Source organism: Chamaea fasciata, unplaced genomic scaffold, assembly GCF_029207755.1.
Source record: "Chamaea fasciata isolate MVZ Bird 193981 ecotype frontalis unplaced genomic scaffold, bChaFas1.0.hap1 SCAF_258, whole genome shotgun sequence".
NCBI classification, from domain to species: domain Eukaryota; kingdom Metazoa; phylum Chordata; class Aves; order Passeriformes; family Sylviidae; genus Chamaea; species Chamaea fasciata.
The window spans coordinates 79,413-99,715 of record NW_027094343.1 but is presented as its reverse complement, the minus strand read 5'-3'; the positions used below and the strand labels follow the sequence as shown (position 1 = coordinate 99,715).

Here is a 20,303-nt window from a genome sequence, read left to right as displayed (position 1 = left end):
GGGGACACAAAATCTGCCTGCAGGGATATAAAATATATCTGAGGGGGGCATAAAAATCCCTGGGGAATGCAAAAAAAAAAAAAAAAAATCGGAAAAAATAATTAAAAAAAAAATCCCTGGGGGAATGCAAAACCGAAAAGGGGAAAGGAGAAAATGTGAAAGAATAAAACCCCACAGAAACTGCAGGCTGTGTTTAGGGGTGCAGGCTGTGTTTTTAGGGGTCTCCAAAACTTCTGAGCAGAGCTGGGCACCTCCAGGTTTGGGGGTTCAGCAGTGGGGGTGCCCAGCTGGGTTCAGGGCTGTGTTTGGGGGGTCTCGCAGATTTTGGGGAGCCCCCTGACCCCCTGGTCCAGCTCCCCACAGGCAGGCAGTGCATCGAGCACTGCCCTGTCAGGGACAGAGAGGGGTTCCAGGTTTGGATTCTCCAGAACTGGGAGTGCCCAGCTGGGTTTAGGGTTGTGTTTAGGGGTTTTGGGGGGTCCCCCGGTTTTTGGGGAGCCCCCTGACCCCCTGTTCAGCTCCCCACAGGCAGGCAGTGCATCAAGCACTTGGTTCAGGGCTATGGGGTGTTCCCCAGTTTGGGGGTTCAGATCTGCAGCGTTTTCCCAGCTGGGTTTAGGGTTGTGTTTAGGGGTTTGGGGGGTCTCCCAGATTTTGGGGAGCCCCCTGACCCCCCGTTCAGCTCCCTGCAGGCAGGCAGTGCATCGAGCACTGCCCAGTTCAGGGACAGAGAGGGGTTCCCCAGTTTGGGGGTTCAGCCCCACAGTTTGGGCAACATTTCCCCAGCTGGGTGGGGGATTGTTTTAGGGGGTTTTGGGGGGGGTCTCCCAGATTTTGGGGAGCCCCCTGACCCCCCGTTCAGCTCCCTGCAGGCAGGCAGTGCATCGAGCACTACCGGCGCCTGCGGCGTTACTGCGTCTTCTCGCACGAGGAGCTGATCTGTAAGATGGCCGCCAGCCCCGAGAAGCTGGACCTGAACCTGGCGGCCGCCGTGCACAAGGAGATGTTCGTGCTGGTGCAGGAGGAGCGCAAGCTGCGCAAGGCCCTGCTGGAAAAGGTGGGGGCACCCCCCAAAAAAAATGGGGGGGCAAGGGGGAATTGCCGGGGGTTGCGTTTGGGGCGGCCTCAGGGGGTTTGGGAGGGGTTTGGGCACCCCAAAGGCTTTGGGGAAGGGGGTGAGGGTTGTGTTTGTGCCACTCCCGAGGGGTTGGGGGTGTTTGGGGCACCCCAAAAGCTCCGGGGAAGGGGTGAGGGTTGTGTTTGTGCCACTCCCGAGGGGTTGGGGGTGTTTGGGGCACCCCTAAAGCTCCGGGGAAGGGGTGAGGGTCGTGTTTGTTCCACTCTCGAGGGGTTGGGGGTGTTTGGGGCACCCCAAAAGCGCTGGGGAAGAGGTAAGAGTTATGTTTGTGCCACTCTCAGGGGGTTATGGAGGGGTTGGGGGTGCTAGGGGCACCCCAAAAGCTCCAGGGAAGGGGTGAGGATCGTCTTTGTGCCACTTTCAGGGGGTTATGAAGGGGTTGGGGGCACTGAGAGCACCCCAAAAAGTCTGGGGAAGGGGTGAGGGTTGTGTTTGTGCTTCCCTCAGGGGGTTACAGAGGGGTTGGGGATACCCAAAAAGCTCTGGGGACAGAGTGAGGGTTGTGTTTGTGCCACTCTCGAGGGGTTAGAGGTGTTAGGAGCACCCAGAAACTCTGAGGAAAGGCTGAGGGTCGTGTTTGTGCTACTCTCGGGGGGTTACAGAGGGGTTGGGGGTATTTAGGAGACCCCAAAAGCTCTGAGGAAGAGCTGAAGGTCGTGTTTGTGCCCCCCTCGGGGGGTTGTGGAGGGATTTGGGGTGCTGGGGACACCCCAAATCTCCATGGGGGGGGTCTCATGTCCATTTATTCATCCCCCCCAAGGGCATCACGGAGGCCGAGCGCGAGGCCTTCGAGCTACTGGGGGAAATCTGACAGCGACAAAAATTCTGTCAGGGGATCATGGAGGGATTTGGGGGTGCTGGGGACACCCCAAAATCCCCACGGGCGGGGTCTGATGTCCAATTTCCTCCCCCCCAGGGCATCACGGAGGCCGAGCGCGAGGCCTTCGAGCTGCTGCCCGACGACGAGCGGCAGTGTGACAAGTGCAAGACGACGTGTTTCCTGTCGGCCCTGGCCTGCTACGACTGTCCCCAGGGCCTCGTCTGCCTCTACCACATGGACGACCTCTGCAAGTGCCCCCGCAGCAAGCAGTACCTCAGGTGGGGGGGCCGAGATGGATTTGGGAGGGGGCTGGGGGAGGTGGGAGAGGGGTTTGGGGAGCTGGGAGAGGGGTTTGGTGACTGGGTGAGGGGTTTGGGGGGGCTGGGTGAGGTGGGAGAGGGGTTTGCGGGGACTGGGAGAGGGTTTGGGGGTGCTGGGGGGACTGGGTGAGGGGGTTTGGGGGGCTGGGAGAGGGGTTTGGGGGCTGAGATGAGGGATTGGGGGGGCTGGGAGAGGGATTGGGGGGGCTGGGAGAGGTGGGAGAGGGGTTTAAGGGGGCTGGGAGAGGGATTGGGGGGGCTGGAGGGGCTGGGAGAGGGGTTTGGGGGGCTGGGAGAGGGATTGGGGGGCTGGGAGAGGGATTTGGGGGCTGAGATGAGGGTTTGGGGGGGCTGGGAGAGGAGTTTGGGGGGCTGGGAGAGGGATTGGGGGGCTGGGAGAGGTGGGAGAGGGGTTTAGGGGAGCTGGGAGAGGGATTGGGGGGGCTGGAGGGGCTGGGAGAGGGGTTTGGGGGGCTAAGATGGGAGTTTGGGGGGTTGGGAGAGAGGTTTGGGGGCTGGGAGAGTAGTTTGGGAGGCTGAGAGAGGGATTTGGAGGGCTGGGAGAAGCAGGAGAGGGGTTTGGGGACCTGGAGAGAGGTTTGGGGGTATGGGATGGATTTAGGGGGGGCTGAGACAGGAGTTGGGGTGTTTGGAGAGGTTTGGGGGGGCTAAAAGGGGTTTAGGGGCTAGGAGAGGAGTTATGGGGGGCTGAGACAGGAGTTTGGGGGCCTGGGTGATGGTTTGGGGGGCTGGGAGTGGGGTTGGGGGGCTGATGTGCCCTATACGGGAATTTGGGGATGTTTCAGGGGGGCTGGAGGTCTCAGCGGGCCCCTGGAAGGGCACGTGGGGATGGTTTTGGGGGGTCTGTAAGATTTGGGGTGGGGTTTTGGGGGTGCTGAGGCCCTTGATGTGACCCTGGGGACACAACTGGGGTAGTAGAGCTGGGGGGTCTGGCTGTGATTTGGGGGTCTGGGAGTTTTGGGGTGACCCTACATGGATTCCTGGCTGTGATTTTGGGGTCTGGGGGTTTTGGGGTGACCCTACATGGAGTCCTGGCTGTGATTTGGGGGTCTGGGGGTTTTGGGGTGACCCTACATGGATTCCTGGCTGTGATTTGGGGGTCTGGGGGTTTTGGGGTGACCCTACATGGAGTCCTGGCTGTGATTTGGGGGGGTCTGTGGGTTTTGGGGTGACCCTACATGGATTCCTGGCTGTGATTTTGGGGTTTGGGAGTTTTGGGGTGACCCTACATGGATTCCTGGCTGTGATTTTGGGGTTTGGGAGTTTTGGGGTGACCCTACATGGATTCCTGGCTGTGATTTTGGGGTCTGTGGGTTTTGGGGTGATCCTGCATGGATTCCTGGCTGTGATTTGGGGGTCTGGGGGTTTTGGGGTGATCCTACATGGATTCCTGGCTGTGATTTTGGGGTCTGTGGGTTTTGGGGTGACCCTGCATGGAGTCCTGGCTGTGATTTGGGGGGTCTGTGGGTTTTGGGGTGACCCTACATGGATTCCTGGCTGTGATTTTGGGGTCTGTGGGTTTTGGGGTGACCCTACATGGATTCCTGGCTGTGATTTGGGGGTCTGGGGGTTTTGGGGTGACCCTACATGGAGTCCTGGCTGTGATTTGGGGGGTCTGTGGGTTTTGGGGTGACCCTACATGGATTCCTGGCTGTGATTTTGGGGTTTTGGAGTTTTGGGGTGACCCTGCATGGATTCCTGGCTGTGATTTGGGGGTTTGGGAGTTTTGGGGTGACCCTGCATGGAGTCCTGGCTGTGATTTGGGGGTCTGGGGGTTTTGGGGTGACCCTGCATGGATTCCTGGCTGTGATTTGGGGATCTGGGGGTTTTGGGGTGACCCTACATGGAGTCCTGGCTGTGATTTTGGGGTTTGGGAGTTTTGGGGTGACCCTGCATGGATTCCTGGCTGTGATTTTGGGGGGTCTGGGGGTTTTGGGGTGACCCTGCATGGATTCCTGGCTGTGATTTGGGGGTCTGGGGGTTTTGGGGTGACCCTACATGGATTCCTGGCTGTGATTTTGGGGTCTGTGGGTTTTGGGGTGACCCTACATGGATTCCTGGCTGTGATTTTGGGGTCTGTGGGTTTTGGGGTGACCCTGCATGGATTCCTGGCTGTGATTTTGGGGTCTGTGGGTTTTGGGGTGACCCTACATGGAGTCCTGGCTGTGATTTGGGGGTCTGGGGGTTTTGGGGTGACCCTGCATGGATTCCTGGCTGTGATTTTGGGGTGCTGTAGGTCTGGGAAAGGGCGACACACCCACGACCTGTCTGCCCTGCTCATTTAGGGGTGACCTCCCCCTCCCCAAATCCCCCTCTACACCCCACAATCTCAATCTGGGGGTCCCATTTCCACCCTCGGGGGTCTCACCGGGACCCCCAGCGACCCCCCTCCCCCGGGCCCACCCCCCCAGGTACCGCTACACCCTGGACGAGCTGCCGGCCATGCTGCACAAGCTCAAGGTGCGCGCCGAGTCCTTCGACACCTGGGCCAACAAGGTGCGCATCGCCCTCGAGGTGGAGGACGGCCGGAAACGCAGTGAGTGGGGGTCCCCACGGGGGGTTTTTTGGGGGGTTTTGGGGGCGCTCAAAGCTCAGCCTTGACTCCCCCCATCCCGTGGCTGTGCCCGGCCAGCGCTGGAGGAGCTGCGGGCGCTGGAGTCGGAGGCGCGGGAGCGCAAGTTCCCCGAGAACGAGCTGCTGCACCGCCTCAAGGGCTGCCTGGGCCAGGCCGAGCGCTGCGTCTCCGAGGCCCTGGGGCTCATCAGCTCCCAGGAGACGGGGTGAGTGTCCCCACGGGGTGAGTGTGTGTCCCCACGGTGTCGCCAGGTTGTCACCGGGAGCTCAGTGTCACCGTGCTGGGCTCCTCTCTTGGTGTGGTCGTCCTGTTGTCTCAGCGTGGTTGGTTTTGTGTCCCTCGTTGTGCTTCCCTGTGACTTTGTCCTGTCCCTTGTGGATCGTGGACGCTCCAGTGTCCCTGTCCTGTCCCCATGGACACTTTCACGTCCCCATCCTGTTTCCTGTAGACCTTCAGTCTGCCCCCATGTCCCCATCCCTGTCCCCTTCGTGTCCCCATCCTGTCCCTCTGATACTCCCCCCATCCCCATATCCCCATCCCCCTCCATGTCCCCTTGCTGTCCCCTGTGTCCCCTCGGTGTCCCAGCAGTGCCCTCTGTCCCCTGGGTGTCCCCGTGTCCCCTGGGTGTCCCAGCAGTCCCCTCTGTCCCCGCAGGGTCCCCATGTCCCCTCAGTGTCCCGTGTCCCTGCAGGGTCCCCCGGGTGTCCCATGTCCCTTCAGTGTCCCTCATGTCCCCTGGGTGTCCCCTCAGTGTTCTCAGTGTCCCGTGTCCCCTCAGTGTCCCCATGTCCCCTGGGTGTCCCCTCAGTGTCCCCTGTGTCTCCGCAGTGCCCCATGTCCCCTGGGTGTCCCCCGTGTCCCCCCGCAGTGTCCCATGTCCCCTCAGTGTCCCCTGTCCCCACAGGGTCCCCCGTGTCCCATGTCCCCCAGCAGTGTCCCATGTCCCTGCAGTGTCCCGTGTCCCCTCAGTGTCCCCTGTGTCCCCTCAGTGTCCCCTGTCCCCGCAGTGTCCTGTGTCCCCTCGGTGTCCCCTGTGTCCCCTCAGTGTCCCATGTCCCCGCGGGGTCCCCTGTGTCCCCTGGGTGTCCCCTCAGTGTCCCCCGTGTCCCATGTCCCCCAGCAGTGTCGCGTGTCCCCACAGGGTCCCCCGTGTCCCCTGGGTGTCCCCTCAGTGTTGCATGTCCCCACAGGGTCCCCCGTGTCCCCTGGGTGTCCTCTCAGTGTCCCCCATGTCCCCTGGGTGTCCCCTCAGTGTCCTCCGTGTCCCCTCAGTGTCCCCCGTGTCCCCTCAGTGTCCCCCGTGTCCCCTGGGTGTCCCCTCAGTGTCGCGTGTCCCCTCAGTGTCCCCCGTGTCCCCTGGGTGTCCCCTCAGTGTCCCCTGTGTCCCCTGGGTGTCCCCTCAGTGTCACATGTCCCCGCAGGGTCCCCGCGCCGGCGCTGACGGTGGAGGAGCTGCGGGCGTTCCTGGAGCAGATGAACCAGCTGCCCTGTGTCATGCACCAGATCGGGGACGTGCAGGTGCGGCCGCCTCACGCCCTGTCACACGGGTGTCACACCGGGTCACATGGGGTCACACGGGGTCATGGGGTGTCACATGTGGTCCCAGGGGTGTCACACAGTGTCCTGGGGTGTCACTGCATATCCTGGGGGTGTCACACCCTGTCACACAGGGTCACACAGGGTCTTGGGGTGTCACGCAGAGTGTCACATGTGGTCCCAGAGGTGTCACACGGGGTCCTGGGGTGTCACACAGTGTCCCAGGAGTGTCACACACTGTCCTGAGGATGTCACACAGCATCCCACGGTTGTCCCGGGGGTGTCCCAGGGGTATCCCTGCATGTCCCAGCCATGTCACACCATGTCCTGTGGCTGTCCCTGACCCAGTGTCCCCAGTGGTGTCACACCATGTCCCTGAGGCTGTCTCTGACCTGGTGTCCCCAGCAGTGTGTCACCCTGACCCCGTGTCCCCTTTGGTGTCCCACCACGTCCCATGGTGCCTGTCCCTGCCCCCGTGTCCCCATTGGTGTCCCACCCTGTCCCCGTGTCCCCATTGGTGTCCCACCACGTCCCATGGTGCCTGTCCCTGCCCCCGTGTCCCCACTGGTGTCCCACCACGTCCCATGGTGCCTGTCCCTGAGCCCGTGTCCCCCCGTGTCCCAGGCCCTCCTGGAGCGGGTGGAGGCGTTCCAGGCCGAGGCCCGGGCTGCCCTGGCCGTTGCCCCGGCGGCGCCGGGGGCTCTGCAGGAGCTGCTGGAGCGCGGGGCCCGCCTGGGCGTGGAGGTGCCCGAGGGCCGGCGCCTGGAGCGGCAGCTGGCCCAGGCCACCTGGCTGGAGGAGGTGACGGCCACGCTGCGGTCCCCGCGCGCCCGCGTCCCCCTGCCCGTCATGCGCGGCCTCATCCAGGCCGGCCGCACCGTGGCCCCCAGCCCCGCCGTGGACGTGGCCATGGCCGAGCTGCAGGAGCTGCTCACCATCGCCCAGCGCTGGGAGGAGAAGGCCCAGATGTGCCTCGAGGCCAGGTCGGCGCCTGGGGTGTCCCCTGGGGGGGGACAGAGGGGCTGGGGTGTCCCCTGGGGGGGACAGAGGGGCTGGCGTGTCCCCTGGGGGAGAGAGAGGGGCTGGGGGCTGCATTTCATGTTTTTGAGGGGATACAAAGAGTCTGGGGACTGCCCCTTGTGTTTTTGGGGGGATCGAAAGGGGCTGGGGGCCACTCCCCTTGTGCCCTGGAGGGGATAAAGAGGCTGGGGTTGGAGGTTTGGGGTTCAGCTGCTCCTCAGAGGTTCCTGCCCTGGCTCTGGGGGGGTCTGGGGGTGTCAGGGGGCAGTCTCAGAGGGGTCTCTATGGTGCCAGGGGGATCTCAGGGGTTCTGGGGGGTGTCAGGGAGGGTCTTAGGGTGATCCATGGGTGTCAGGGGGTCTCAGGGATGCCAGGGGGCTCTCAGGGGTGTCTCAGGGTGGTCCCTGGGTCTCAGGGGGGTTCCTGGGTCTGAGGAGGGTCTCAGGGGTGTCTCAGGGTGGTCCCTGGGTGTCAGGGGTGTCTCAGGGTGGTCCCTGGGTCTGAGGAGGGTCTCAGGGTGGTCCCTGGGTGTCAGGGGGGTCTCAGGGGTGTCTCAGGGTGGTCCCTGGGTGTCAGGGGGGTCTCAGGGGTGTCTCAGGGTGGTCCCTGGGTGTCAGGGGGGTCTCAGGGGTGTCTCAGGGTGGTCCCTGGGTGCCGGGGGGGCTCTCAGGGGTGTCTCAGGGTGGTCCCTGGGTCTGAGGAGGGTCTCAGGGTGGTCCCTGGGTGTCAGGGGGGTCTCAGGGGTGTCTCAGGGTGGTCCCTGGGTGTCAGGGGGGTCTCAGGGGTGTCTCAGGGTGGTCCCTGGGTGTCAGGGGGGTCTCAGGGGTGTCTCAGGGTGGTCCCTGGGTCTCAGGGGTGTCTCAGGGTGGTCCCTGGCCGTGCCCCCCGCAGGCAGAAGCACCCCCCGGCCACGCTGGCCGCCATCATCAAGGAGGCCGAGAACATCCCGGCGCTGCTGCCCAACATCCAGGCCCTGAAGGAGGCCCTGGGCAAGGCCCGCGCCTGGATCGCCGACGTCGAGGAGATCCAGGTGGGCTCTGCCCCCCGAGCGCCAGGGCTGTGCCCTGGGACACCCCTGTGTGCCCATCCCTGTGTCCCCATGGACACCCCTGTGTGCCCATCCTGTCACCCTGGACACTGGTCACCTCCATGTCCTTGTCCCCATGGAACTCCCATCTGCCACCATGTCCCCATCCTGTCCCCGTCTCTGCCACATCCCTGCCACCATGGTGTCCCCATCCTGGCCCATCCCTGTCTCTGCCATATCCTTGCCACCATGTCCCCATCCTGTCCCTGTCCCTGCCACCACGACCCCATCGTGTCCCTGTCCCCGTGACCCCATCCTGCCCCTTCCACAATCCCCCCACTCCCACATCCCCATCCATCCCTCCATCCATCCATCCCTCCCTCCATCCATCCCTCCATCCACCCGTCCCCGTATCCCGCTCTCAGCCCATTCCTGCCCCCCCAGAACGGTGACCACTACCCGTGCCTGGATGACCTGGAGGGGCTGGTGGCCGTGGGCCGGGACCTGCCCGTGCGGCTGGAGGAGCTGCGGCAGCTCGAGGTGCAGGTCGGCACCGCGCACTCCTGGCGGGACAAGGCCTCCCGCACCTTCCTCAAGAAGAATTCCTGCTACACCCTGCTCGAGGTACTCCTGCTGCTGCTCTGTGAACTCATCCCGTCGTTCTGTTTCTGTTCGTAAACAGCTGCAAGACTAAGAGATCTAGCTAACCAAACTGATGGTCCATTTGGTTAGCTAACCAAACAGCTAACCAAATGGATGATGATCCAATAGCCAACCAAACTGATGGTCCATTTGGTTAGCTAACCGAATGGATGATGATCCAATAGCCAACCAAACTGATGGTCCATTTGGTTAGCTAACCAAACAGCTAACCAAATGGATGATGATCCAGTAGCCAACCAAACTGATGGTCCATTTGGTTAGCTAACCGTATGGATGATGATCCAATAGCCAACCCAACTGATGGTCCATTTGGTTAGCTAACCGTATGGATGATGATCCAATAGCCAACCAAACTGATGGTCCATTTGGTTAGCTAACCGAATGGATGATGATCCAGTAGCCAACCAAGCTGATGGTCCATTTGGTTAGCTAACCAAATGGATGATGATCCAATTGCTAACCAAACTGATGGTCCATTTGGTTAGCTAACCAAATGGATGATGATCCAGTAGCCAACCAAACTGATCCATCTCGGCTAGACGATTTTTTTTGACAATTTGAGCTTCACACCTTGGCTAAAGGAACTTTCTAAAATAGGCTCGATTATTTTACTAGTAATGATTGTGGTTAGAGTAGCAACACCCTGTATACTCCACTGTGTGCAAAACCTAACGAACAGGACAATTTCTACCGTCTTAGTGGCTCAGCAGAGTGGGGGAGAGATGTTGGCAAAGACGAGCCGGGAAAAGCTTAACAGATCCGATCAAGAGATTGTAAAAGAACATCCAACCTGCGGGTGGGTGCTGCGGGGCTCCTGGCAGCGTGCCGACCCCTCCTGGTGTCCCCCAGGTGCTGTGTCCCTGTGCTGACGCCGGCTCGGACAGCAGCAAGAGGCTCAAGTGGCGGCAAGAGCCGGGGCTGTACCGGCTGGACGCCGAGAGCTTGGGGCTGTCGGCTCAGGATCTGCGGGACCCCGGTGCTGTGGTGAGGAGAGGGGGAGAGTGGGGGACACGCCCAGCCCTGGCATTGCTCCTGTCCCTGCTGTCCCCACCCTAAAATGGGGCTGTTTGGGGTGGGGGGCACGACGGCAGCTCCTGATTGCTGTGACCGCTCGCGTGCCTTATTCCCCTCTCCCCCAGGTTGTGGGGGTTTGGGATTTTGGGGATGGGGCACCCACATGTCCCCACGCCCTGTCACCTCTCACACTCGCAGTTTTCCCTCCAGATCGTGGTGTTCAGGGGTTTGGGGATGGGGCACCCACATGCCCCCAGTCCCTGTCACTTCTCACACCCTGCTGCCCCCCAGATTTTGGTATTTGGGGGTTTGGGGTGAGGGACACCCACATCCCCTAATCTCTGTCTTGTCCCCCACCCCAGATCTTGGTATCCACAGGTTTGGGGATGTGGCCCCCCAATCCCTGTCACCTCTGACCCCCTTGTGATGGCATTCAGAGGTTTGGGGATGGGGCACACCCTGTGACCACCCAGTCCCTGTCACCTCTGACCCTCCTGATGTCCCCCACCCCAGATTGTGGCGTTCAGGGATTTGAGGATGTGACCCCCCCAATCCCCGTCACCTCTGACCCCCTGATGATGGCATTCAGGGGTTTGGGCATGTGACACCCCAAAACTTGTCACCTCTGACCCCCTGATGATGGCATTCAGGGATTTGACGATGTGACCCCCCAAAACTTGTCACCTCTGACCCCCTGATGATGGCATTCAGGGATTTGACGATGTGACCCCCCAAAACTTGTCACCTCTGACCCCCTGCTGATGGCATTCAGGGATTTGAGGATGTGACCCCCCCAATCCCCGTCACCTCTGACCCCCTGATGATGGCATTCAGGGGTTTGGGCATGTGACACCCCAAAACTTGTCACCTCTGACCCCCTGATGATGGCATTCAGGGATTTGACGATGTGACCCCCCAAAACTTGTCACCTCTGACCCCCTGATGATGGCATTCAGGGATTTGACGATGTGACCCCCCAAAACTTGTCACCTCTGACCCCCTGCTGATGGCATTCAGGGGTTTGGGGATGTGACCCCCCAATCCCCGTCACCTCTGACCCCCTGCCGTCCCCCCACCGCAGATCGTGGCGTTCAAGGAGGGCGAGCAGAAGGAGAAGGAGGGCATGCTGCGCCTCCGCCACGCCAACGCGCAGAAAGCCGCCCCTCCCGTGCCGGGCCCGGGGCCTCCGTCCTGCGTGTGCGGGCAACCCGCGGGGCCGGCCATGCTGCAGTGCCAGCTCTGCCGGGACTGGTTCCACGGCTCCTGCGTGGCCTGGCCTCGCTTGGGCTCGCAAAAACCATCCCCGGCCTGGTGGGAATGGGACGCCAAATTCCTGTGCCCGCTGTGCCAGCGCTCGCGGCGGCCGCGCCTCGAGACCATCCTGGCGCTGCTGGTGGCCCTGCAGAAGCTGCCGGTGCGGCTGCCCGAGGGCGAGGCCCTGCAGTGCCTCACCGAGCGGGCCATCACCTGGCAGGACCGTGCCCGGCAGCTCCTGGCCTCGCCCGACGTGGCCGGGCCCTTGGAGCGCCTGGCGGCGCTGAGGCACCGGCTGCTGCACCACGGCGACGGCGACGGCGCCCTGCGCGAGGCCAGCCGCAATGAGCAGACCAAGGTGGGCTTTGGGGGGGATTTGGGGGGGTTTGGGGGGGATTTAGGGGGGTTTACAGGGATTTGGGGGGGGTTTGGGGGGTTTTGGGGGGATTTTGGGTGTCAGGGCCCTGCGCGAGGCCAGCTGCAATGAGCAGACCAAGGTGGGCTTTGGGGTGGGTTTGGGGGGATTTAGGGGGGTTTTGGGGGCATTTAGGGGGGTTTTACAGGGATTTGGGGGGGTTTTGGGGGCATTTAGGGGGGTTTTACAGGGATTTGGGGGGGTTTTGGGGGCATTTAGGGGGGTTTTGGGTGTCAGAGCCCTGTACAAGTCCAGCCACAATGAACTGACCAAGGTGGAAGTGTCTGGGAGGCAGTGGGGAGTTGTGGAGCAGGTTTTGGGGCTCCGGGGCAGGTTTTGAGGCTCCGGGGCGGGTTTTGGGGCTCCGGGGCTGGTTTTGGGGCTCCGGGGCAGGTTTAGGGGCTCCGGGGCAGGTTTAGGGGCTCTGGGGCGGGTTTTGGGGCTCCGGGGCAGGTTTTGGGGCTCTGGGGCGGGTTTTGAGGCTCCTGGGCAGGTTTTGGGGCTCCGGGGCAGGTTTTGGGGCTCCGGGGCAGGTTTTGAGGCTCCGGGGCAGGTTTAGGGGCTCTGGGGCAGGTTTTGGGGCTCCGGGGCAGGTTTAGGGGCTCTGGGGCAGGTTTTGAGGCTCTGGGGCAGGTTTAGGGGCTCTGGGGCGGGTTTTGGGGCTCCGGGGCAGGTTTTGGGGCTCTGGGGCAGGTTTTGGGGCTCTGGGCAGGTTTTGGGGCTCCGGGGCGGGTTTTGGGGCTCTGGGGCAGGTTTAGGGGCTCCGGGGCTGGTTTTGGGGCTCCGGGGCAGGTTTAGGGGCTCCGGGGCAGGTTTTGGGGCTCCGGGGCAGGTTTTGGGGCTCTGGGGCGGGTTTTGGGGTTCCGGGGCTGTTTTTGGGGCTCTGGGGCGGGTTTTGGGGCTCTGGGGCGGGTTTTGGGGTTCCGGGGCAGGTTTAGGGGCTCCGGGGCAGGTTTTGGGGCTCCGGGGCGGGTTTTGAGGCTCCGGGGCAGGTTTAGGGGCTCTGGGGCGGGTTTTGGGGTTCCGGGGCAGGTTTAGGGGCTCCGGGGCAGGTTTTGGGGCTCCGGGGCAGGTTTTGAGGCTCCGGGGCAGGTTTTGGGGCTCTGGGGCAGGTTTAGGGGCTCCGGGGCTGGTTTTGGGGCTCCGGGGCAGGTTTAGGGGCTCCGGGGCAGGTTTTGGGGCTCCGGGGCAGGTTTTGGGGCTCTGGGGCGGGTTTTGGGGCTCCGGGGCTGTTTTTGGGGCTCTGGGGCAGGTTTAGGGGCTCCGGGGCAGGTTTAGGGGCTCCGGGGCTGGTTTTGGGGCTCCGGGGCAGGTTTTGGGGCTCTGGGGCGGGTTTTGGGGCTCCGGGGCTGTTTTTGGGGCTCTGGGGCAGGTTTTGGGGCTCTAGGGCGGGTTTTGGGGCTCTGGGGCAGGTTTTGGGGCTCTGGGGCGGGTGTTGGGGCTCCGGGGCTGGTTTTGGGGCTCTGGGGCAGGTTTTGGGGCTCTAGGGTGGGTTTTGGGGCTCTGGGGCAGGTTTAGGGGCTCCGGGGCTGGTTTTGGGGCTCCGGGGCAGGTTTTGGGGCTCCGGGGCAGGTTTTGGGGCTCTGGGGCGGGTGTTGGGGCTCCGGGGCTGGTTTTGGGGCTCTGGGGCAGGTTTTGGGGCTCTGGGGCGGGTTTTGGGGCTCTGGGGCGGGTTTTGGGGCTCCGGGGCAGGTTTTGGGGCTCCGGGGCAGGTTTAGGGGCTCCGGCGCAGGTTTTGGGGCTCTGGGGCGGGTTTTGGGGCTCTGGGGCAGGTTTTGGGGCTCTGGGGCAGGTTTAGGGGCTCTGGGGCAGGTTTTGGGGCTCTGGGGCAGGTTTTGGGGCTCCGGGGCAGGTTTTGGGGCTCTGGGGCAGGTTTTGGGGCTCCGGGGCAGGTTTTGGGGCTCTGGGGCAGGTTTTGGGGCTGAGCCCCCCAGAACACCTTCCCTCCGTGTCCCCCAGGTGTCGGTGGAGAACGGGGACGCCCCCAGCCCGGAGAAGAACGGCCCCCTGCCCTCGGGTGAGCGGGGTCGGGGGCCTGGGGAGCTCGGGGGGGCTGGGGGGCCCGGCAGTGTCCTTGTCCCTGCGGTGTCCCCACGGTGTCCCTGCGGAGCAGGGGGTGCTGAGCGTGGCACTGCTGGGGCTGTAACCCCGTGTCCCTGAGGTGTCCCCATGTCCCCACAATGTCCCCATGTCCCTGAGGTGTCCCCGTGGTGTCCCCACGATGTCCCCACGATGTCCCATGTCCCCGCAGAGCTGGAGACGCTGAGCGCGGCGCTGCTTGGGGCTGGAACTCCCCATGTCCCTGAGGTGTCCCTGTGTCCCCATGTCCCCGTGGTGTCCCCACGATGTCCCCACGATGTCCCCATGTCCCCATGATGTCCCCATGATGTCCCCATGTCCCTGAGATGTCCCCATGGTGTCCCCGCAGAGCTGGAGGCGCTGAGCAAGGCGCTGCCGCAGCTGCAGGGCCCGGTGCTGGATCCCCTTGTGTCAGTCCCCACGGTGTCCCCATGATGTCCCCACGATGTCCCCATGTCCCCACGATGTCCCCACGATGTCCCCATGTCCCCGCAGAGCTGGAGGCGCTGAGCGCGGCGCTGCCGCGGCTGCAGGGCCCGGTGCTGGAGCTGGCCGAGGGGACGCGGCGGCCGCTGGAGGAGCTGATGATGGAGGGCGACCTGCTGGAGGTGACGCTGGACGAGGCGCAGAGCATCTGGCGGCTGCTGCAGGCCACGCGCCCGCCCCCGCTGGGCCTGTTCCGCCTGCTGCTGGAGGTACGGCCCCCCCGAGCTCACCTGGGGACCTCTGAACTCACCTGGGGACACAGAGCTCACCTGGTGATCCCTGAACTCACCTGGGAACCCCAGAGCTCACCTGGGGACCCCTGAGCTCACCTGAGGACCCACAGAGCTCACCTGGGGACCTCTGAACTCACCTGGGGACCCCCGAGCTCACCTGGGGACCCCCGAGCTCACCTGGGGACCCCAGAGCTCACCTGGGGATCCCTGAACTCACCTGGGGACACAGAGCTCACCTGGGGACCTCTGAACTCACCTGGGGACCCCCGAGCTCACCTGGGGACCCCTGAACTCACTTGGGGACACAGAGCTCACCTGGGGACCCCCAGAGCTCACCTGGGGATGCAGAACTCTCTCAAACCCTCCCTGGGAACTCCAAAACTCACCTGGGGACCCCCAAATCTCCCTGGGGACTTCAAAACTCTCCTGGGGATCCCCAGAACTCACCTGAGGACCCCCAGACCTCCCTGGGGACCCCAAACCTCCCTGGGGACACAGAACTCCCCCAAACCTCCCTGGGATACAGAGCAAACCGCCAAAACTGCCCCAGAGACCCCCAAACCCACCCTGGGCCCCCCAAACCCGCCCTGGGCCCCCCAAACCCGCCCTGGGCACCCCAAACCCGCCCTGGACCCCCAAACCCACCCTGGGCCCCCCAAACCCACCCTTGACCCCCCAAACCCGCCCTGGACCCCCAAACCCACCCTGGGCCCCCCAAACCCGCCCTGGGCACCCCAAACCCGCCCTGGGCCCCCCAAACCCGCCCTGGGCTTCCAAACCAACCCTGGACCCCCAAACCCACCCTGGGCCCCCCAAACCCGCCCTGGGCCCCCCAAACCCACCCTGGACCCCCCAGACCCACCCTGGACCCCCCAAACCCACCCTGGGCCCCCCAAACCCGCCCTGGACACCCCAAACCCACCCTGGACCCCCAAACCCGCCCTGGACACCCCAAACCCACCACGCTCTGGCAGTGCAGCCCCCCTATTCCCATTTTTGGGGTGTCTGACCCCCTTGGGGACCCCCCAAATGCTTCCCTACACCCCCTGGGCCCCCCAAATCTCCCCTGGGCCCCCCAAACCCGCCGTGCCCTGGCAGTGCAGCCCCCCCAGTCCCGTTGTCGGGGTGTCTGACGGGCTGTGCCCCCCCAGCTGGAGCAGGCGGAGCGTCGGGGGGCTCGGGCGCGGGGCCGGGACCCGGAGAGACGCCGCAAGCGCCGGGCGGAGCGGGGGGACCTCCCCCCCCTGGCCAAGGAGGAGCTGGAGCCAAAGAGGAGTCGGGGGCACGAGGGGGGAGACCCCCGGGACAGCCCCACGGCCGGCCCCCAGGCCCCGGGGGTGAGCGGGGGGGTTAATGGGGGGGTTGTGGGGGGCAGGAGGGGAATTGGGGGGTTAATGGGGGGGTTATGGGGGGCAGGAGGGGAATTGGGGGGTTAATGGGGGGGTTATGGGGGGCAGGAGGGGAATTGGGGGGTTAATGGGGGGGTTATGGGGGGCAGGAGGGGAATTGGGGGGTTAATGGGGGGGTTATGGGGGGCAGGAGGGGAATTGGGGGGTTAATGGGGGGGTTGTGGGGGGCAGGAGGGGAATTGGGGGGTTAATGGGGGGGTTGTGGGGGGCAGGAGGGGAATTGGGGGGTTAATGGGGGGGTTGTGGGGGGCAGGAGGGGAATTGGGGGGTTAATGGGGGGGTTGTGGGGGGCAGGAGGGGAATTGGGGGGTTATGGGGTGCAGGGTTATTTGGGTTCAGGATTTTGGGGTTTCAGGGTTTTTCGGGTTCAGGATTTTGGGGGTTCAGGATTTGGGGGGTTTCAGGGTTATTTGGGTTCAGGGTTATTGGGGTTCAGGGTTATTTGGGTTCAGGGTTATTGGGGATTCAGGGTTATTTGGGTTCAGGATTTTGGGGGTTCAGGGTTATTTGGGTTCAGGATTTTGGGGGTTCAGGGTTATTGGGGGTTCAGGGCTATTGGGGTTCAGGATTTTGGGGTTCAGGGTTATTGGGGTTCAGCACTTTAGGAATTCAGGATTTGGGGGGTTTCAGGGTTATTGGGGGTTCAGGGTTATTTGGGTTCAGGATTTGGGGGTTCAGGATTTGGGGGGTTTCAGGGTTATTGGGGGTTCAGGGTTATTGGGGGTTCAGGATTTTGGGGGTTCAGGGTTATTGGGGGTTCAGGGTTATTTGGGTTCAGGATTTGGGGGGTTTCAGGGTTATTGGGGGTTCAGGGTTATTGGGGTTCAGGACTTTGGGGGGTTACGGGGTGCAGGGGGCCCAGGAGGAGAACTGGGGGCTCTGTGGGGTACGGGGGGTGGTTCTGGGGGTACAGGGTGGGCTCATGGGCTGAGAAGGCTCCAGGAGGATTCTGGGGTGCAGAGCAGAGGGTTGGGGGGGTCCCCCCATATCCAGGGAAGGATTATGGGGTACAGGAGGGGGTCCCATGGATTTTTGGGACTCTCCCCCCCCCCCCAAATCCCATCCCCTCTGTGCCCCCCCCCAGGACTCGTGACGTGGAGCCCCCAGCTCGGATGGACGCGCCTGAGGGCGGTGGGGATGGACTTGGGGGGGTCACACCGAGCCCCCCACCCCCCCCAACCCTGGGGGCCCCCCCCAAACCTCCCCGATTTGAGGGGGGGGCTCCCCCTTTCTCCCCCCTCTTCTCTCCCCCCCCCCCCCCGCGATGTAATTATTTGAGTTGTTTCTTTTGTATCGTTCAGCCCCGGGGGGGGGGTGGGCTACACACAGGTTTGGGGGCAGCGGGGGGTGGGGGGTCCGGGGGTGTGTCCCCACCCTCCCTCTCCCCCCCCAAAAAAAAAAATGGGGAAGGGGGGAGCCCCAACCAGCACAGCAGGGCCAGCCCCCTCCCCCCCACCCCTCCCGCACCGGGTTTTTTATAGGATTGGGGGGGTGGGGGTTTTTGGGGGGGAGGGGGGCGCGGATTTGGGGCCCCCCTGTTCCCCCCCTCCCCTCCCCCCCCCCCCGCCGACACTAACAAGTCTCGAGCTCTTTGTAGCGGGGGCGGGGGGGGATTATTTTATTGTATTATGATTTTTTTTATTATTATTAAACTTTGGAGGTTAAAAAGGGGGTCGGGGGTTATTTCGGGGGGGGTGGTTTTGGGGGGGTGATTTTGGGGGGGTTGTGGGAGGGGTTTGGGTTTGTGGGGGGTCGGGGTGGTGGATGGGGGTCGGGGTTTGGGGGGGTTCAGGGATATTGGGGGTTTGGGTTTTTGGGGCTTCAGGATTTTTGGGGTTCAGGATTTTGGGGGTTCAGGATTTGGGGATTTTGGATTTTGGAAGTTCAGGATTTTTGGGGGTTCAGGATTTTGGAAGTTCAGGATTTTGGGGGTTCTGGATTTTGGGGGCTTCCGGATTTTTGGGGTTCAGGATTTGGGAATTTCGGATTTTGGAAGTTCGGAATTTTTGGGGGTTCATGATTTTTGGGGTTCGGGATTTGGGGATTTCGGATTTTGGAAGTTCAGAATTTTTGGGGTTCGGGACTTGGGGATTTGGAAGTTCAGGATTTTGGAGGTTCTGGATTTTTTGAGATTCTGGATTTTTGGGGTTCAGGATTTGGGGATTTTGGATTTTGGAAGTTCAGGATTTTGGAGGTTCAGGATTTGGGGGGTTCAGGATTTTGGAAGTTCAGGACTTTTGGGGTTCAGGATTTTTAGGGTTTCAGGATTTTTGGGGTTCGGGATTTGGGGATTTCGGATTTTCAGGATTTTTGGTGTTCAGGATTTTTGGGGTTCGGGATTTGGGGATTTCGGATTTTGGAAGTTCAGGATTTTGGGGGTTTCCGGATTTTTGGGGTTCAGGATTTGGGGATTTTGGCTTTTCAGGATTTTTAGGGTTTCAGGATTTTTGGGGTTCGGGATTTGGGGATTTCGGATTTTCAGGATTTTTGGGGTTCAGGGTTTTTGGGGTTCGGGATTTGGGGATTTCGGATTTTCAGGATTTTTGGGGTTCAGGGTTTTTGGGGTTCGGGATTTGGGGATTTCGGATTTTGGAAGTTCAGGATTTTGGGGATTTCCGGATTTTTGGGGTTCAGGATTTGGGGATTTTGGCTTTTCAGGAATTTTGGGGTTCAGGGTTTTTGGGGTTCGGGATTTGGGCTTTAGGATTTTGGGGGTTCACCAGGTTCAGCCTGGTGGGGGCGCTCGCGGTGCCGCCTCCCCATTGGCCGCCGGCTCCACCAATGGGCGCGCGGGAGGGGCGGGGCCTGTGCGGGCGCGGGACCCTCCGCTCGGAGCCCCGGAGCGAGTCCCGGTCCCGAGGGGAGAAAACCCTCCGTGAGGTGAAAAATGCGCTTTCGTGAGGTAAAATTTACCTCTCCTGAGGTCAAACCCCACTTGTCTGAGGTAAAACCTTCCCTCCTTAGGTGAAACACCCCCTTGAAAATTCCCCTTTTTAAGATGTGATGTGTTCTTTCATGAGGTAAAACCCAATTCTTTGAGGAAAATTTTACCTTCCTGAGGTAAAAATACGATTTTTTGAGGTAAAACGCGCCGTTCATGAAGAGAACAATGTTTTTTTCATGAGGTAAAACCCAATTCTGTGAGGTAAAATTTACCTTCCTAATGTAAAAATCGGCTTTTCTGGGCTAAAACGCCCCTTTCCTGAGGAGAACGTTTCTCATGAGGTAAAGCCCTCTTGAAGTGAATTAAATTTTACATTTCTGAGGCAAAATCTGCTGCCCCAAGGTGAAAAGTTCTTTCCTGTGGTAAAACTTTTTCCATGAGGTAAAAAATGGAGGTAAACCCCTCATTTATGAGGTAGAATTCACCTTTCCTGTGGCAAAATCCCTCCTGAAGAGAAGAACACTTTTATGAGATAAAACCCTCTTCAATGACCAAGGTAAAGTTTCCATTTTCTGATGTAAAGTCGCCCCCTTCCTGAGGGGAGAGATGCTTTTTCCTAAGGTAAAACCCTCTTGAGGTAAAATTTACTTTTCCTGAGGCAAAACCCACTTTTGTGATGTAAAACACCCCTTCCCTAAAGGAAAAAAAAAAATCCCACTTTCTGGGGGTGTGAAATGTTCCTTCATGAGGTTAACGCCTCTTTTGTGAGGTAGAATTCACCTTCCCTTGGGTAAAAATCCCTTTTCTGAGGTAGATTTCCCATCTTCGAGGTGAAAAAAATGCTTTTTCCTGCAGTTAAACCCCCGTTTCATGGGGTGAATTTGAAGTAAATGAAGTAAAACATTCAGCCCTTTCTTCAGATAAAACCCTGGTCTCTGAGGTAAAATTTACCTTTCCTGAGGTAAAATCAGGGAAGACCTCTCTTGTGAGGTAAAATTCCATTTCTCTCAGATTAAAATCTTTATTTCCTGATTTAAAACTCCGCTCCGTGAGGTTAAATCCCCCCTCTGTGTTAATATTCCTTCATTTGCGGTAGAAATCCCTTGCTTGAGGTAAATTCTGAGTTTTTGGAGATAAAACCTTCCTTTTGAAGGTCAAAATCTTTCCTGGGGTGAAATCCCCATTTCTGAGGTGAAAATTCCTTTTTCAGCAGGGAAACAAACGCCTCCCTTGTCCTGGAAAGTTTAAATTTTCTGAGGTGATAAAATCCTTTTTCCTGATGTAAAATCCCCCTCTGTTTGATTCTTTTTGACAGTCCCTCCTTTTTGAGTGCAAATCTCCCTTTTCCCGAGGCAAAACTCCTTTAATTATTTTTTTTTTTTTTTGAGGAGAAAACGCCTCCTTTTCTT

General features: G+C 60.9%; 1 protein-coding gene across 2 annotated transcripts in view; it reads left to right on the top strand.

Moving 5' to 3' along the window:
- The window catches only part of KDM5C (lysine demethylase 5C), a 35,488-nt gene extending 17,816 nt beyond the window's left edge, over positions 1–17,672 (top strand). Inside the window, exons 13-26 of one of the 2 annotated variants that reach the window (XM_066208461.1) lie at positions 863–1,057; positions 2,055–2,236; positions 4,711–4,835; positions 4,932–5,079; positions 6,296–6,392; positions 7,035–7,393; positions 8,322–8,460; positions 8,902–9,081; positions 9,970–10,104; positions 11,216–11,746; positions 13,763–13,820; positions 14,378–14,577; positions 15,753–15,938; positions 17,095–17,672. In XM_066208461.1, the coding sequence (XP_066064558.1) occupies positions 863–1,057; positions 2,055–2,236; positions 4,711–4,835; positions 4,932–5,079; positions 6,296–6,392; positions 7,035–7,393; positions 8,322–8,460; positions 8,902–9,081; positions 9,970–10,104; positions 11,216–11,746; positions 13,763–13,820; positions 14,378–14,577; positions 15,753–15,938; positions 17,095–17,103 (2,544 nt within the window). In that variant the 3' untranslated portion in view covers positions 17,104–17,672. Of the gene's footprint in view, positions 1–862; positions 1,058–2,054; positions 2,237–4,710; positions 4,836–4,931; positions 5,080–6,295; positions 6,393–7,034; positions 7,394–8,321; positions 8,461–8,901; positions 9,082–9,969; positions 10,105–11,215; positions 11,747–13,762; positions 13,821–14,231; positions 14,344–14,377; positions 14,578–15,752; positions 15,939–17,094 lie in introns of those variants that run through there. The other variant, XM_066208462.1, reaches the window with a different exon arrangement.
- Positions 17,673–20,303: the final 2,631 nt, after the last annotated feature.